Here is a 19,701-nt window from a genome sequence, read left to right on the forward strand (position 1 = left end):
TCTATGCTTTGCATTTGTAGCAGCCGTAGGCGGGGCTTCCCTCTGACTGGCCTGACGCCAGCGCAGGGTTTGCCCAGTTTGCAAGCCAGGTGCGGGCTGGCTGGGTGGAAGGCACAGCAGGCTGCATATCACAGTGAGGGGCCTTTGATCTGCATAGCCAGCCAGGAGGATGGAGCGCTTGAAGATTGTGAAAGTTTCCAACCCTGTTCCATTAGGTCTGTTCTTTCCTCCAGGTTCATGCAGTCTGGCACTGCCTTCTTTCCTGTTGCTCTTTCAGGATTAGTTGTATTAATTATATTTTCCTATTATATGTGGTTTTAGGAGAATATCTCTGTCTCACCTCTCATGCCACCATCTTTAATCCTATTTCCTCAAATGTTTTTTAAATAATGAAATTTTAGATACAAATAAGACACTATGTTTGGTACAGTAATTTCTAAGAGATTTATTTAAAGTTTATGTGTGCACTAAAAAAATGTTTTGGTTTTTTTCCAATTGTGTCTCCTTTACCTTTGCTTTGTTCAGTGGAGTAGGGCGAAACTGGGGCTGGGCATCTGCAGGTAGCAGCATTCTTGCTGAATTTGGTACACTACATATGGAGTTTGTGCACCTCAGCTACTTGACAGGGGAGCCCGTTTACTACAAAAAGGTTAGTTTTCATGCCTTCTTTTCTTTGTTACAGTCTTTTGTGATTTACCAGACTACTCGATTAATGCTTAGAAAATGTTTGCCTTTCTGGAGATATGTTTACAAGGACTTGCACCTTCTTTTTCTTTTCAAATTATAGAAAGTAGTGTTCTTTCTGTTTAGAATGTATTTAAAATATTTACTGTTATAAGTAACTACTAGTAGGTTTTTTAAAAATTCTGCTGCTGTCTCTCTTCAGCATTGTGGTGATGAAGTTCATAGGCAGAATGGTAAGATGAGAAAAAAATAAAAGAAACAAAAAGCTCAAGAATTGAATTGACTTAGAAAGGAAGAAGGAAAACAATGATTTATTCACATATTACATTATTATCTACCTAACATATTAAGACAATCTACATTTAAGCTATTAAAAATAAGAATATATTTTTTGAATAACAGATTAATATACATTTTAAAAATCAGTAACATTTCTCTGCATCAGCTACAATAGGCAAGAAAGTATCACTTTATAAAAATAGAAGTTATGCAGTATGAACAAAAGTGTTGTTTCCTACAAATAAATCTAACAAAAGATAAAGTAAAAACTACTGAATAATGTTGAAGACAGCCTTAATAAATGGAGAGATGTGTCATGTTCACATATGAACAATATCATAAAAATTTCAACCATCTCCAAATTGATCTGTAGCATCAAGTCAGTACCAATCCAAACTCCTGTGGCTTTTTTTTATTTTTTAATGAAACTTGACAAGATCCCTCTAGAATTTATATAGGAGAGAAACATTCAAGACACTCCTGAGGAAAAACATGTTGGATGGATTTGCATTACCCAGTTATCAACACTTACAGTGAAGTATTGGTGCATAGGAACAAACTGATAAAATAAATAGCCCTTAAACCAACTCTTATGTATGTGAAATGTTATGACAGGGGTAGTCTATGGGTTATAACAATTAATTCCAGGGGCAAAGAAGACTTAAATTTACAAGATAAATCTAGTAAAGTTGAAAATACATACACCCTATCACCTAGCAGCTCTACTCTTTGATATGTATATTTACATCATATACATAGAGGCATTGTTGTAGAAATTTACTAAAATTCAATACAGCAGTGGAAATATAGTCATACTCATCATTAAGAGGTATGATACAACTTTTATAAAAAGCTCAAAACATTCAGAACTGAACAATATATTGTTTAGGGATTCAAGAGTGATTTTAATAGAGTTAAGGTAACATGAAATTCAGGACTATGAATACATCTAGGACAAAGTCAGTGGTATATGAATGGATAGTAGTAAAGAGCAAAGGTGTTTGTAGTGTTGTATTTCTTAAATTGGAGCCTGAATAGAATCTGTCTATCTTCCTTTCTGTACATGAAATATTTCATCAATTGAGAAGACTTTTCAGGTATGGACAGCAACATGGAGCCAGATCACAGAATTTTCCCCTTCCTGGCCAAATGAACAATAAAAACAAAAATAGTAAAGTCCAGCAAAAATTCATCAATAACAATGGAAAAGGAAAGGCTGGAACCTCATGTCATAAGCATGTGACAGCCAAAAAAATGAAGCAAAAACTTTCTGGCATAGTACTCAAGTCTGTTTCCCACCCTGTCTTGAATCCTTAATAGGCAAAGAAAGCATGCCAATAAATTCCTGGTACTCACTGTTAATCTCACAAGCAAGACCTGTGCCTAGGGTGTCCAATATACAACTGCCCACAACACTAGAGGAGTTCTCACCTTCATCCTTCCTGAATACATAAGTTTCAGGAAGTCAGTAGACTAGTACTGCAGTTCTCAAATTGTGCCTGAGAGGGGAGGAATACCAACACACACACACAGTAGGAATGAATTCAAGGACAGTTCACATATACTTGATCAAAGCAGAGTTCAGTTCAGAGCTGACCCTCTTAAATGTGAGCAAGAAGAAAAGAGAAAGCATGGTAATTATGTACACACTGCAGAAAACAAAGTCATGTGGTAAATAGCATGTAAAGACTGGTAAAGAACCCAGTTTCAAATTTTATAAAGTCACCATGAACAATTTATACTGTAGTAGAATTGAATTCAGTAAAACTAGAACTCAAAACAATAAAATATACAAAGAGGTTATAGAGCTTAAGAAACAAATTGAGACCTTAAGCAATATTCCTGTAATGAATAAGTAAATGAAAAACTACAACGAACTGACTAGGTACTAGTTGAAAACTGAATTACTGATGTGGAATAAAAGCAAGAGATAATCATGGTGAAAACAAGGAAAAGTGTAAAGAGATTGAAAAGATGATAAATGTGTAAAACAAAGATGACCTAGCATACAATACTTCTGAAGTGGAGGACCTAACATGTTGGAATCACCTCAAAGCAGTAGCAAGGAGGAGAAACAGAACTGCCTATTCCATTTTTAACAAAATTAAGAGGTACTTGATACTCCACATCACAAAATTAGGTATAAAAGGTGGCATAAGGAATCAAAGTCAGAGAGAGGTTTGGGAAATCAAAGAGAGGCTGTTGTGGCTACAGATTTCAAAAATAAAAAATCAGTAGAGCACAGTTCTTTAAAATAAGAGCTAGATATTAAGATGCAAAACCAAAATACTGATTAGCAACAGAGAATAGAGTCACAGGCTGAAGATGGATGCTTCTTTGGGCCCTACTAATCATAATGTGTTGAGAAGTTAGAAAAAGAGGATTCAGTGAGGAATCTGAGACAAGCTATAGTTGTGCCTGCAAACTTTGGTGATGAAAGAGGAAGAATGACATTTTCACTTTCATGAACCATGCTGTATTTTTAGTCTCAGCTGTCTGAGCGGAAGCAAAGGCTAAAAAAACAAATTCTCAGATGAATTCTACCTGGTCTTTTATATCAAAACTCCTGTGAATAACTGGTTTGAGAAAAATAGCAATGAGTAATTCATCAAGTAAGAGCAATTGTAGAATTAATAAAAAAATTACCAGAAAAATAGGAAAGCATATGAAAAATAAATGATGGCCAAAAGATACTTATCAGATAATAATTGAAAATCCTGACCAAACATTACCATCTTGAAAGAGATGATAGTGAAGCTCTCATCTCTGTAAAACAAGTACATAAACAGAGAAGTAAGTGCTCAGAGACAGTAAGATATGATTATCAGTAACAAAGTATAAGAAAAAATCAAAAGTTATTATCAAAATAAAGACCAAATGGAAGCAATACAAAGAAAGTGTTCAGAATATAGTAAGGAACTTAGAGGACAGTTGAGAAAAGTTAGTAAATGTGTGGAAATAAGAGAGACCAAGAAATTTAGAAAGGAAGTAATAGATGTGGAAGGGAGGCAGAGAGGATTCAGTGAATGCGTAATTTTCAGAAGACAAAAGAATGCAATTTTTTCATCTTTCCTGACTTCATTATCAACTGACTAAACCTGGTTCATGGAATTATTCAGACTGAGATCATTATACATAAAGTTGGTCTCAAACATAAAAGAAAACAGGTAAGATAGCATCCCTGAGCCTGTTCTGGTACTTGATGACAAAATCCAGCTACATGAAAGATGACTGGAAACTTTTGGTAGAAGGATTTTATCCTCAAGTTCAGAAAATACAGAAATATATAAAAGGTCCTACGAAAAAAAAGTTTCCACAAGTCATTTATACCAGTCAGGTTATATCTTCCAGGTGTAAAGATAACATTCAAACAAATATGAATACAAGGAATATAACATTTTTGAACATTTTTTTTAAGCACTTAAAAATCCATCCAATCTAGAGATAAATCACAATAAAGTCCCTGAGAAAGCCTTCAGCTTCTTAATAAATTTCTTCCTCTTTAAATTCAGAGAGATCTTTTCGGCAATTGAAATTTTTGGAATTTTAGGAATTTAGGGATATCTATTGTGGAATCAGTGTTTAAATTTCAGCAATTTTTGCTTCATTTACTTTTTCATCTATTAGATTCAAATTAGTTTCATACTTTTTATTACAAACTTCCTGTGTCCATTTCTATGAAATTATTTCTTATAGATATATACCTACTGAATATCTCTGGAGTGATGTTTATCACTGATGTTTCTGATGGCTATTTCTGGATAGTAAAATGTTGAGATTTAAATTGGTTTCTCTCTGTGCTATTTTCTTTGTATTTTTATTGTTGCTTGATTTTCAAATAGTGATTACATATCATCTTATAGATATAATGAGTCACTTAAAATATAGAAGCCTTTCCAGACTACAACACACACACACACACACACACACACACACACACACACACACACACACACACAAAGGTGGCAGATATGGTGTAAGTTCTGAGGAAAAAATACAAAACCTAGATCAATGTAAAACTTTAATGATGTGTATTTTTGTTAATTGTGTTTTTAATTTAATTTTGTGTAGGTCATGCACATTCGGAAACTACTTCAGAAAATGGATCGTCCAAATGGTCTTTATCCAAATTATTTGAACCCAAGAACAGGTCGCTGGGGTCAATGTAAGTATTTCTAGTACAACTGGTGCTTTGTTAAAAGACTCTTTGTCTGAAAACTTTTGCCTGATATGGTGAAGAGTACACTACATGTAGAGTTGGATGCCCTCAGTTAGTGTCTGATTCTGTGATCTACTAGTGCCATTGCCTTTGGCAAGTTTCTAATCTCTTATAACTTCAGTCTTTCTACTGGTAAAATGGAAAACATTAATAACTTGTCTCACAAGAGCATTTTATTTCATTTATTTCAATATTTAATGAATATTTCGTTAAAATACAATGCAGCATTTGTGAAGGGTTGTACTTTAAGCACATATAAATCATATCTTCATGTAAATGAGAGCATTGCTTGGGACAGATCTTTATTAAAGGAACATGAAGAACAAATGAGTATCTTAAAGGACTGGAAATTGGGATAATTGCTCTTGGACAAGCAATGTCCAGTCACGCTTTTTAAAAGAAGGTATCAGTGTCTATTAATTACCAGGCTCTGTGCCAAGTTCTTGGATGAAACTGAAGATAGGGAAAGAATATATAGGATTTGATTTGAATTCAGGGAACTCCCAGGCTATCAGGGTAGACAGGCACACTTAGAATATAATGTGATAAATGTTATAATAGAGGAATATACCAATTGTTATGTGAGACAATGGTAGAAGTGATCCCTTCTGTTGGAGGAGCAGATATGTTGTTTGGGGAGAGGGTGATTTTCTCACTAGAGCATTAGAATTGATCTTTGAATGAATCAATTTCTTTAATAATTTTAAATATTTCTGAGGAAATGTGGAACTTAAATAGAATTTGAATAAATTATGAGTTTGTCAGTTCTTTCTTAAAAGACAGAAACACTAAAATGCATAGTAGAAATCATGACTTGTCTTTGCCCCTAGTCTGACATGTTTAGATTATTTTTGAGACCAAAAAAATAACAATGAAGTAGTAAGAAATAGGGGAAAGTAATAATCACTTAATTTTATGTATGAAAAACACTGTTGAATCTGGCAGTGAGAAATTATGTTGTTGTTTGCTACCAAGAGTATGGAAACATTTGCCATGGAATTTTTGGCAATTTCCTCCCAAGGAACTTGCCCTTTATTTTATGAAAATAAAGCAGATTGCTCAGTAGAGTTATTTGTTTCTTGGATCTGGGACTAAGATCTCAATCTTTTTGCTCCTCTTATATACTTCTTTTCCTCTCCTGAAATTCTGATAGCGAATTTTTCTCTTTATTTTGAAGAAAATATAAGGTATAATGTCTATGAACTCATTGAAAATGATACTTTCTGAAAAAACAAAGTCCTGAGCAGCATTTCTAAAATATAAAAAGTCACTTTGGTCATTCCAGCTAAAGATGACCAGTTTAGATGTCTACTTAGTAATTTCAGTGAATTTTTTGGTAATTTTTTCCCCTTAGAGTTTTATTAAGATTTGGCAGTATTCTAACACTGGGGGAAAAAATGTGTTCAGCTCCATCCTTACATGCCAGCACAGGCAGACCTCATTTTATTGTGCTTCACTTTATTACACTTTCCAGATAATTTGTTTTTTTACAGATTGTGTTGGGGCAACCCTTTGTTAAACAAGTCTATCAGCACCATTTTTCTAACAGTATTTGCTCATTTCATGTCTTGGTCACATTTTTGTAATTCTAATCACATTTCAAATGTTTTCATTATGTTTGTTATGGTGATTTGCGGTCAGTGATCTTTGATGTTGGAATTGTTTTGAGTGCCATGACGTTGCCTATATAGGAAGATGAACTTATTTGGTAAATAATGTGTGTGTTCTTAGTGTTTCATTGACCAGCTGTTCTCATCTCTCTCCCTTTCCTTGGGCCTCCCTGTTCCCTGAGACACAACAATATTGAAATTAAGCCAATTAATAACCCTCCCATGGCCTCTAAATGTTCAAGTGAAAGGAGGAGTCACTAGTCTCCCACATTAAATCAGAAACTAGAACTGATTAAACCTGGTGAGGAAGGCATGTTGAAATATGAAATAGGTCAAAAGCTAGGCTTCTTGTGCCAAACAGTTAGCCTAGTTGTGAGAGCAAAGTTGTTCTTGAAGGAAATTAAAAGTGCCACTCCAGTGAACATATGAATGATAAGAAAGCAAGACAGTTTTATTGCTGATATGGGGAAAGTTTTAGTTGTCTAGATAGAAGATCAAATCACCCACAACATTCCCTTAAGCCAAAGCCTAATCCAGAGCAAGATCCTAACTCTCTTCAATTCTATGAAGGCTGAGAGAGGTGAGGAAACTATAGAAGAAAAGTGAAGCTAGCAGAGATTAGTTCATGAGGTTTAAGGAATGAAAATACCTTCATAACATAAAAGTGCAAGGTAAAGCAGCAAATGCTAATGTGGAAGCCACATCAAGTTATCCAGAACATCTAGCTGAATAATTTAGCATCAGAGGACAAACTGACTTTCTTGTTAGGAGCTAATGCAGCTGGTGACTTTTAAGTTGAAGCCAATGCTTATTTAGCATTCCAAAAACCCTAGTGCCCTTAAGATTTAAGCTAAATTTACTCTGTGCCCAAAAATGTAACCACAAACTCTTTCTGGACAGTATGTCTGTTTAGACTTACAACATGGTTTACTAAATATTCTAAAGCCCACTGTTGAAAACTGCTGAGAATAAAAGCTTTCTGTCAAAATATTACTGCTTATTGGCAGTGCAACTGGTCATGCAAGAGCTTTAAGGAAGATGAACAGTGAGGTTCATGTCATTTTCATGCCTTATAAACACAATATCCAGTCTATAGGCTATGGATTAAGGAGTAGTGTTGCCTTTCAAGTCTTCTTTAAGAAATACATTTCATAAGGCAGTGTGAGTAGGGCAGTGGAAATCCCCTCCCAAAACCATGTATATTTTTGAAAATACAACAGATACAACTATTCCTTAAAGAGAGACCAGAAGATACAGTACAACAGCCAGGCTACAGCTACACCTGTGAGAACCCAGCGCCTCACAAAGGGGCAGCTGTGCAGAGCCTCCTCTGCAACCACCAGGACCAGACTCAGAGACCCCGTTGGCGTGCAGCTGCCCAGCACAAGCCTCTAGGGGCTGCTGTTCTCGCAGGAGAGGAAGGCAACGAGCAAGCGGGAAGGGATTTTGTTCTCCCAGCTGACACACATGCCAACTGCCTACAACTACCTCTATCGCCATGAAAAGGCAGAAGAATTTGATCCAGACCAGAATCACACAGACATCCCCTGAGAGGGAACCTGGGGAGATAGATTTAACCAATATTCCTGAAAAAGAATTCAAAATAAAAGGTCATAACCATGCTGATGGAGCTGCAGAGAAAAATGCAAGAGCTAACGGATAAAGTTGGGAGGGAGAATACAGAAATAAAACAATTTCTGGAAGGACTTAAAAGCAGACTGGATGAGGTGCAAGAGGCCATAAATGGAATAGAAATCAGAGAACAGGAACGCAGAGAAGCTGACGCAGAGAGAGATAAAAGGATCTCCAGGAAGGAAAGAATATTAAGAGAACTGTGTGACCAATCTAAACAGAACAATATCCGCATTATAGGGGTACCAGAAGAAGAAGAGAGAGAAAAAGGGATAGAAAGTGTCTTTGAAGAAATAATTGCAGAAAACGTCCCCAAACTGGGGGAGGAAATAGTTGCTCAGACATAATCCCAACAGAAGGGACCCAAGGAGGACAACACCAAGACACATAATAATTAAAATGGCAAAGATCAAGGACAAGGATAGTGTATTAAAACAGCTAGGGAGAGAAAAAAGGTCACCTACAAAGGAAAACCCATCAGGCTATCATCAGACTTCTCAACAAAAACCTTACAGGCCAGAAGAGAATGACATGATATATTTAATGCAATGAAACAGAAGGGCCTTTAACCAAGAATACTGTATCCAGCACAATTATAATTTAAATACGAAGGAGGTATTAAATAATTCCCAGACAAGCAAAAGTTGAGGCAATTTGCCTCCCACAAACCACCCCTACAGGATATTTTAGAGGGACTCCTCTAGATGGAAGCATTCCTAAGGCTAAATAGATGTCCCCAGAGAAAATAAAATCATAGCAAAGAAAGCAGACCAACCAAATACTAACTAAAGGCAAAAAATAAAATCAAGTACCCACAAAAGCAGTCAAAGGAAACACAAAAGAGCACAAAATAAAACACCTAACATATAAAGATTGGAGGAGGAGGAATAAGAAGGGAGAGAAATAAAGAATCATCAATTGTGTTTATAACAGTTCAATAAGCAAGTTAAGTTAGGCAGTAAGATACTAAAGAAGCTAACCTTGAACCTTTGGTAACCACGAATCTAAAGTCTGCAATGGCAATAAGTACATATCTTTCAATAATCACCCTAAATATAAATGGACTGAATCACCAATCAAAAGACACAGAGTAATAGAATGGATAAAAACAAGATCCATCTATATGCTGCTTACAAGAGACTCACCTCAAACCCAAAGACATACACAGACTAAAAGTCAAGGGATGGGAAAAGATACTTCATGCAAACAATAGGGAGAAAAAAGCAGGTGTTGCAGTACTTGTATCAGACAAAATGGACTTCAAAACAAAGTAACAAGAGATAAAGAAGGACATTACATCATGGTAAAGGTGTCAGTCCAACAAGAGGATATAATCATTATAAATATATATGCACCCAATACAGGAGCACCAACATATGTGAAACAAATACTAACAGAATTAAAGGAGGAAATAGAATGTGATGCAGTCGTTCTAGGAGACTTCAACACACCACTCACTCCAAAGGACAGGTCTACCAGACAGAAAATAAGTAAGGACACAGAGGCACTGAACAACACACTAGAACAGATGGACCTAATAGACATCTATAGAACTCTACACCCAAAAGCAGCAGGATACACATTCTTCTCAAGTGCACATGGAACATTCTCCATAATAGACCACATACTAGGCCACAAAAAGAGCCTCAGTAAATTCAAAAAGATTGAAATTCTACCAACCAAATTCTCAGACCACAATGGTATGAAACTAGAAATAAATTGTACAAAGAAAGCAAAAAGGCTCACAAACACGTGGAGGCTTAACAACATGCTCCTAAATAATCAATGGATCAATGACCAAATTAAAATAGAGATCAAGCAATATATGGAAACAAATGACAACAACAACACAAAGCCCCAACTTCTTTGGGATGCAGCGAAAGCAGTTCTAAGAGGAAAGTATATAGCAATCCAGGCATATTTAAAGAAGGAAGAACAATCCCAAATGAATAGTCTAATGTCACAATTATCGAAATTGGAAAAAGAAGATCAAATGAGGCCTAAAGTCAGCAAAAGGAGGGACATAACAAAGATCAGAGAGGAAATAAATAAAATTGAGAAGAATAAAACAATAGAAAAAAATCAATGAAACCAAGAGCTGGTTCTTTGAGAAAATAAACAAAATAGATAAGCCTTTACCCAGACTTATTAAGAGAAAAAGAGAATTGACACACATCAACAGAATCAGAAACGGGAAAGGAAAAATCAAGACGGACAGCACAGAAATACAAAGAATTATCAGAGAATACTGTGAAAACCTATATGCTAACAAGCTGGAAAACCTAGAAGAAATGGACAACTTCCTAGAAAAATACAACCTCCCAAGACTGACCAAGGAAGAAACAGAAAATCTAAACAGACCAATTACCAGCAACGAAATTGAAGTGGTAATAAAAAAACTAAGCAAGAGCAAAACCCCTGGGCCAGATGGATTTACCGTGGAATTTTATCAGACATACAGAGAAGATATAATACCAATTCTCCTTAAAGTTATCCAGAGGGAATACTCCCAAACTCATTCTATGAAGCCAGCATCACCTAATACCAAAACCAGGCAAAGACACCACCAAAAAAGAAAATTACAGACCAATATCCCTGATGAACATAGATGCAAAAATACTCAACAAAATATTAGCAAACCGAATTCAAAAACACATCAAGAGGATCATACACCATGAACAAGTGGGATTCATCTCAGGGATGCAAGGATGGTACAACATTCGAAAATCCAGCAACATCATCCAACACATAAACAAAAAAGAAGGACACAAATCACATGATGATCTCCACAGACGCTGAAAAAGCATTTGACAAAATTCAACATCCATTCATGATAAAAACTCTCAGCAAAATGGGTATAAAGGGCAAGTACCTCAACATAATAAAGGCCATATATGACAAACCCACAGCCAACATCATACCGAACAGCAAGAAGCTGAAAGCTTTTCCTCTAAGATTGGGAACAAGACAGGGATGCCCACTCTCCCCACTGTTACACGAATTAGTACTGGAGGTCCTAGCCACAGCAATTAGACAAAACAAAGAAATACAAGGAATCCAGATTGGTAAAGAAGAAGTCAAACTGTCAGTATTTGCAGATGACATGATATTGAACATAAAAAGCCCTTAAGACTCCACTCCAAAACTACTAGAACTAATGTCAGAATTCAGCAAAGTTGCAGGATACAAAATTAATACACAGAAATCTGTGGCTTTCCTATACACTAACAATGAACTAACAGAAATAGAAATCAGGAAAACAACATTCACAATTGCATCAAAAGGAATAAAATACCTAGGAATAAACCTAAGGAAGGAAGTGAAAGACCTATACCCTGAAAACTACAAAACACTCTAAAAAGAAATTAAAAGGACACTAACAAATGGAAACTCATCCCATGCTCTTGACTAGGAAAATTAATGTCATCAAAATGGCCATCCTGCATAAAACAATATACAGATTTGATGCAATCCCTATCAAATTACCAACAGCATTCTTCAACAAACTGCAACAAATAGTTAAAAAATTCATATGGAAGCACCAAAGACCCCGAATAGCCAAAGCAATCTTGAGAAGGAAGAATAAAGTGGGGGGGGATCTCTCTCTCCAACTTCAAGCTCTAGTACAAAGCCACAATAATCAAGACAATTTGGTACTAGCACAAGAACAGACACACAGACCAGTGGAACAGAATAGAGACTCCAGACATTAACCCAAACATATATGGTCAATTAATATACAATAAAGGAGCCATGGACTTACAATCGGGAAATGACAGCCTCTTCAAAAGTTGGTATTGGCAAAACTGAACAGCTACATGTAAGAGAATAAAACTGGATCGTTGTCTAACCTCATACACAAAAGTAAATTTGAAATGCATCAAACACCTGAATGTAAGTCATGAAATCATAAAATTCTTAGAAAAAAAGATAGGCAAAAATCTCTTGACATAAACATGAGTGACTTCTTCCTGAACATATCTCCCCAGGCAAGGGAAACAAAAGCAAAAATTAACAAATGTGACTATATCAAGCTGAAAAGCTTCTGTACAGCAAAGGACACCATCAATAGAACAAAAAGGTACCCTACAGTATGGGAGAATATATTCGTAGATGACAGATCCGATAAAGGCTTGACATCCAAAATATATAAAGAGCTCACGCACCTCAACAAACAAAAAGCAAATAATCCAATTAAAAAATGGGCAGATGAGCTGAATAGACAGTTCTTCAAAGAAGAAATTCAGATGGCCAACAGACACATGAAAAGATGCTCCACATCGCTAGTTATCAGAGAAATGCAAATTAAAACCACAATGAGATATCACCTCACACCAGTAAAGATGGCCACCATCCAAAAGACAAACAACAACAAATGTTGGCAAGGTTGTGGAGAAAGGGGAACCTTCCTATGCTGCTGGTGGGAATGTAAATTAGTTCAGTGATTGTGGAAAACAGTATGGAGGTTCCTCAAAAAGCTCAAAATAGAAATACCATTTGACCCAGGAATTCCACTTCTAGGAATTTACCCTAAGAATGCAGCAGCCCAGTTTGAAAAAGACAGACGCACCCCTATGTTTATTGCAGCACTATACAATAGCCAAGAAATGGAAGCAACCTAAGTGTCCATCTGTAGATGAATGGATAAAGAAGATGTGGTACATACACACAATAGAATATTATTTAGCCATAAGAAGAAAACAAATCCTACCATTTGCAACAACATGGATGGAGCTAGAGGGTATTATTATGCTCAGTTAAATACGCCAGACGGAGAAAGACAAGTACCAGATGATTTCACTCATATGTGGAGTATAAGAACAAAGAAAAACTGAAGGAACAAAACAGCGGCAGAATCACAGAACCCAAGAATGGACTAACAATTACCAAAGGGAAAGGGACTGGGGAGGGTGGGTGGGAAGGGAGGGATAAGGATGGGGAAAAAGAAAGGGAACATTACGATTAGCATGTATAATATGGGGTGGGGGGACATGGGGAGGGCCATACAACACAGAGAAGACAAGTAGTGATTCTACAGCATCTTACTATGCTGATGGACAGTGACTGTAATAGGGGTGTGGGGGTACTTGGTGGAGGGGGGAACCTAGTAAACATAATGTTCCTCATGTAATTTTAGATTAATTGTACCAAAATAAATATATATATATATTTGTAATTCATGGGAAGAGGTCAAAATATCAACATTAACAGCACTCTGGAAGAAGTTGATTCCAGCCCTCATTGGTGACTTTGAGGGCTTCAAGACTTTAGTAAAGGAAGTAACTGCAGATGTTGCAGGAATAGCAATGGAACTAGAATCAGAAGTGGAGCCTTAAGATGTGACTGAATTGCTGCAATCTCATAATAAGACTAACAGTTGCTTCCTATGGATGAAGAAAGGAAGTGGTTCCTTGAGATGCAGTCTACTGGTTAAGATGCTGTGGAAATTGTTGAAGCGACAACAAAGGAGTTAGAATATTACCTAAACTTAGTTGATAAAGTGCAAGGTTTGAGAGGATTGACTTGTTTTGTAAGAAGTTTTTTGGGTAATATGCTATCAAACAGCATTGCATTCTACAGAGTAATTACTCACAAAAGGAAGAGTCAATCCATGTGGCAGACTTCATTGTTGTCTTATCTTAAGAAATTGCCATGGCCACCCCAACCTTAAGCAACTACCACCCTAATCAGTCAGCAGCCATCAACATTGAGGCAAAATACTCCACCAGCAAAAAGATTACAATTCCCTGAAAACTCAGATAATGGTTAGGGTTTTTTAGCAATAAAATATTTTTAAATTTAGATATATACATTTTTTTTCAGACAATGCTGTTGTACACTTAATAGACTAAAGTATTTATTACACTATATTCAAACAGATATTAAATATAGTGTAATAAAACTTTTCAATGCACTGGGAAACCAAAAAATTTTCATTTGACTCATTTTTGTTGCATTACTCACTTTCTTTTTGTAGTCTGGAATGGAACCTGCAACATCTTTGATGATATAACTATTTAACCATAAAAAATGAAAATAAAAAGTACTAAAACATGTGGTTGATTATAACAGGAAAGCGTTTTCTAATCATGTCACTTAAAGCAGAAACCATGAAGAAAAGTGTCAGTTTTTACTGTATATCAATGGTAATCTGCTACATGTCATAACAGAAGGCAAGTAACAAGCTAAAGAAATATATTTGAGCATATTTGGAAAACAAAATTTTCACATTTTTCTATATCCAGAAATTTTCTAAATATCGTAAGAAAAATATGGTCATACCCTAATAGGAAAATATACCAAGAAAAGTTAGTTCATAAAAAAGTAAAATACCAATGTACAATAAACATATATTCTTTATTTAGCCCTAAAAGTGGCATTACTGAAGATAAATGATGCAATGTAATGTGACAGTACATTCTTCCTGTACAGACCCATGCTCTATAGTAGAACTTACAGAGACTACTATCTTTGATGTCCTATTTGTAGCATCTCCATAGGCTGGTCACCAGAGACCTTTGTTCCTCTCTTTTCCCACATCACCGTCTTCCTAATCAAATCAATGGTACTTTTAAATGCAAGAAACTATTTTTCATCAATTAAGTGGATAAAGGAAATAGATACATCTTTTTAACCATTTTTTAATTCAAGTATAGTTGATATACAATCTTACATTGGTTTCAGGTGTACAAACAGAGGTTCAGCAGTTACCCATATTATTAAATCCTCACCCCCACCTAGTGCAGTTAACATCTGTCAGCATAGGAAGTACCTCTCTTCTTCATGCTATACTACCATCCCTGTGACCAGCTTATATTAGGACTGAGAATTTTTGTGCCTCTTTACCCCCTCACCCTCCCCACCGACCTACCTAACTCCTTCCCCATGGTAACCACCAGTCACTTCTCAGTATCTATGAGTCTACTTCTGTTTTGTTCATTTTGTTTTGCTTTGTTTTTTATATTCCACAAATAAGTGAAATCATGTGTTATTCGTTTTTCTCCACCTGGCTTATTTTGCTTAGCTTAATACCCTCTAGGTCCATCCATGTTGTTGCAAATGGCAAGATTTCATTCATCTTATGACCGAGTAATATTTTATTGTGTGTGTGTGTATATACACACACACACACACATGCCACATCTTCTTTATCTATTCACCTGTCAATGCCCACTTAGGTTGCTTCCATATCTTTGCTATTACAAATAATGTTACAGCAAACATAGGGGGGCATATCTCTTCAGATTGATGTTTTGTTTGCTTTGGAATAATACCCAGAAATAGAATTGTTGGATTGTGTGGTAGTTCTATTTTTAATATTTTGAGGAACCTCCATATTGTTTTCTGTGGTGACTGTACCAATTTATATTTTCATCAACTGTGTGTGAAGGTTCCCTTTTCTCCTCATCCTTGCCAGTGCTTGTTACTTCTTGTCTTTTTGATAATAGCCATGTTGACAGTTTTGAGGTTGTATTTCATCATGGTTTTGATTTGAATTTCTTTGGTGATTGTTGATGTTGAGTACCTTCCATCTTTATGTCTTCTTTGAAAACAATGTTTGTCAGGTCCTCTGCCTGTATTTTAATTGCGTGGTTTTTGTTGTTGTTATTGAGTATATGAGTCAGTATATATTTTGGATATCAACTCCTTATTGAATATATTGTTTGTAAGTTTCTCTTGCCATTTAATAAGTTACCTTTTTGTTTTGTTAATGGTTTCCTTCACTGTGGAAAAACATTTTTAAATAAAAGGGTATGATCTCCATACCAAAATCTTAGAATATTGAAAAAAAGTCACTGTTTGAAAATTGCCAGCCTTTAAAATGACCACCAGTATGGAATTGATGGCATTTTAATTGTTAAAAATATAACTTTTTTCTCTTCATCAAATGGTACTGGGATAGCCATGTGAAAAATAAAATTGAGTTATCCCATAGACAAAAATTAACTCAAAATGCATCAAAGACCCTAAATTTAAAAACCAAAACAATAAAAATTTTAGAAGAAATCAGGGACAAATCTTCATCACCTTGGATTTGGCAATAGTTTCTTCAAAAGCAAAGTCAACAGTAGAAAAAATAGATAAATGGGATTTTATTAAAACAATAAAACTGGTGCAGTAAAGGACTACCATGAGAGTAAATGACAACCTACAGAAGGAGAGAAAATACTTGCAAATCACATTTCTGATATGGGCTTAATATACAGAATAAATAAAAATTTCTACAACTCAACAACCAAAGAGAAACATCCAATTAAAAAATGGGCAAAGGACTTGAATAGACACTTCTCCAAAGAAGATATACAAATGGAAAATAAATTTAACAGCATCACAGTCAATAGGGAAATGCAAATCAAAAGCTCAATGAGATGCCACTTCACACCTAGTGGGGTGGTTATAATAAAAAAGACAGAAAATAAGTGTTGGCAAGGATGTGAAGAAATTGGAGCCCTTGTATTTTGGTGGTGGGAATGTAAAGTGGTGCAGCCTCTGTGAAAAAGTGTGGCACTTCCTCAGTAATTTAAACAGAATTCCATATGATCCAAGCAATTCAAGTCCTACGTGTGGCACTTCCTCAGTAATTTAAACAGAATTCCATATGATCCAAGCAATTCAAGTCCTACGTATGTACCCAAAGGATTTGAAAATACAGACTCAAGCAAATACTTGTATGCTAATGTTCTCAGCAACTGTATCACATAGCCAAAAGGTGGAAACAACCAAAGTGTCAACAGATGAGTAGGTAAACAAAGTGGTATATTCACACCATGGAATATAATCTAGCATTAAAAGGAATGAAGTTCTGATATTTATGCTGCAACATAAATGAACCTTGAAAACATTATGTTAAATGAATAGCCACTCATAAAAAGGACAAATATTGTATGATTCTACTTATTCAAATATGTAGAGTAGTCAAATTTGTAGAGACAGAAAGTGAATTATTGGCTACCAGGGGCTAGGTTAAGACAGAAAAATGGTGAGTTATTGCTTATTTGGTACAGTTTGTATTTGGGGTGATGAAAAAATTTTGAAAATAGTGATTATTGTTTTAAAGTGAATGTAATTAATGCCACTGAATCATACACTTAAGAAATGGATACAATGACAACATTCATGCCATATATATTTCACCACATAAAAAACTTGCAATGAAATAATTCTTTCATTTTTCCTTATTTTTTTCCACAAAATAAGTTCAAATTAATGCTTCAGAATATATTCATTCTCAACAGTTATTAACTTGTTGAATGTTATAAAAAGAGCTATTCGCTGGTTATTTTGGCAAGAGGTCTTTAAAATTCTAGGGGAGCTGCCCTGATAGCCTTTGAACCGCTTCAATCCTTACTGAATTATCCAATTTGCTCCTTTTAATGTTTTTGTATATTTTCTTTCAGCTCCTGAGAAGTATATCAAATTCCATTATTACCTTTGAGCAGTATACATCTGTCATACCTATAAATAGTCTGCAAAACAAACATTGAATTAAACTGAAATTTAACAATTCAGCTTTGGCTAACTGTATCATAATTAGAGTAATGATAAATGCCTGTGACATGCCCATAGCAATCAAAGAGAATACTTACTGGTAATTATCTTCAGGAAAATTACTTGTCAACAGATATAAAAGAATATAGTAAGGAACGTAGATTTAAAGGTAAACTATTAGTATTTTCTCCTTTTTTAAATTTCCTTATTTCACTTGTTTTATAATTAAAATGCTTGGCCTATGCTATTAAGTGACTAAAGTGAAGAAAATATAGAAGATTGGTCATTACTGATTCATTAAATTTTATACTGCTATATTAAAAATGTGGAAAAAACTAGAATGGAAATAATATTTGGAGTTAGAAGACTAACCATGGCTCTTCTGCTTTAGTCATTTAGGTAAGTTACTTAACTTCTCTCTGCCTTTGTTTCTTCATCTGTTCTACTTGTACTTATTTAAATAAGTTGATGATGTTCATCATATTTATGAGGTAATATATTTAAAAATGCTTCTGAACTATAACGTGATACAAATATTTTTATTGTAGAATTTCCTATAAGAATACTTCGAGAAATAGCTTCTAGTAGAAATCTGCCATTAACTTCATGACGTGCTAAGATAGAGCATATGAATCATTGAAATTTAATAGTGCTTTATAATGTGTTACCAGTTTCTGAATATCAAAAGGACCTTGGAGTAACATGCTTCACCAAGCAGATGTGGTTCATGGTTTAAGAAAGACCACTGGGGTATAAATTCCATAGTTACCATGGATCTCAAGCTTCTGCAGTGTATTCATGTATTAAACATACCACCATCCATTAGAGCAACAGTCTAGAAAGAGCTTGAGTAAACCTGGCAGGTAGAACTGAGACTATGCCCTATATCCTCAGTAACCTACAACTGTATCTGTAAACCTTGGCAACAACTCAGAGATCTAAGGAACATTTTCCTTTAATTATGATACCAAAGACTTTGACCTTTCCCTCCTTTTTTCCCTATTATTTCACCTCCTTTAGTCCTGCTATATTTCCTTTTTCTTGTTTTCTTCCATGCTCATCTATTAATTCTTTTGTTAGATTTATTGCATATCCAGAAATATGTGTCTGAGGTGAAAGTGCAAAATTTAAAAATTCCTGTATATTAATAACTCCTTGTGTAAGTGTCATGCTCCAAAGTACCATTTGTGTTCTTTCATCACTCCATAAATTCTCTCCATGGCTCAAATCCATTTTATATATTGATAACTCTCAAATGTATTACCCCCAACTTAGAGCGCTCTCTCTTAATGTCCACATATCTGATTGTCTGTTTGTCATATCCATTTAAATATCCAACTAGCACCTTAAATTCAACATGCCCAAAATTCATACTCCTTCCACTTTAAGACATTTCCCCCTCCAGTATTCCCAATTTCAGTGATCAAATCTTTTTCCAATCCAATTTTGGAAAAGTTGATTATGTTCATAATTTCTGAGGTTTGAGAACTTAGTATATATTCTAGATAGAAGTCCTTTATCAGATATGTTTTTGGCAAGTAATTTCTCCCTGTCTTTGACTTTTCATTGTCTTAGTATTAAAGAGCAAAAGACTCTAATTATGAAGTCCATTTTATCAATTTGTTTTTATGAATTGTTCTATGGTATCATATCTAAGAAATCTTTGCCTAACTCAAGGTCACAAAGATTTCCTTCTATATTTTCCTGTTTGCTAGTTTAGGTTTTATGTTTAGATTTATGATCCACTTTGAGTTTTATAAAGGGATCAAAGTTCTTTTTTTAAATTTG

General features: G+C 35.1%; 1 protein-coding gene across 7 annotated transcripts in view; it reads left to right on the forward strand.

Moving 5' to 3' along the window:
* MAN1A2 (mannosidase alpha class 1A member 2) overlaps positions 1-19,701 on the forward strand; it is a 209,681-nt gene that overhangs the window by 119,148 nt on the left and 70,832 nt on the right. For all 7 annotated transcript variants that reach the window (XR_012130300.1, XR_012130301.1, XR_012130302.1 and 4 more), the window contains 2 exons: positions 526-649; positions 5,035-5,128. Coding sequence is in view for 4 of the 7 variants with exons in the window: in XM_073234472.1 (XP_073090573.1) it covers positions 526-649; positions 5,035-5,128 (218 nt within the window). In the remaining 3 variants the exon portion in view is untranslated. The remainder of the gene's footprint in view (positions 1-525; positions 650-5,034; positions 5,129-19,701) is intronic.

The sequence above is a fragment of the Manis javanica genome, chromosome 4 (assembly GCF_040802235.1).
Source record: "Manis javanica isolate MJ-LG chromosome 4, MJ_LKY, whole genome shotgun sequence".
Lineage (NCBI taxonomy): Eukaryota > Metazoa > Chordata > Mammalia > Pholidota > Manidae > Manis > Manis javanica.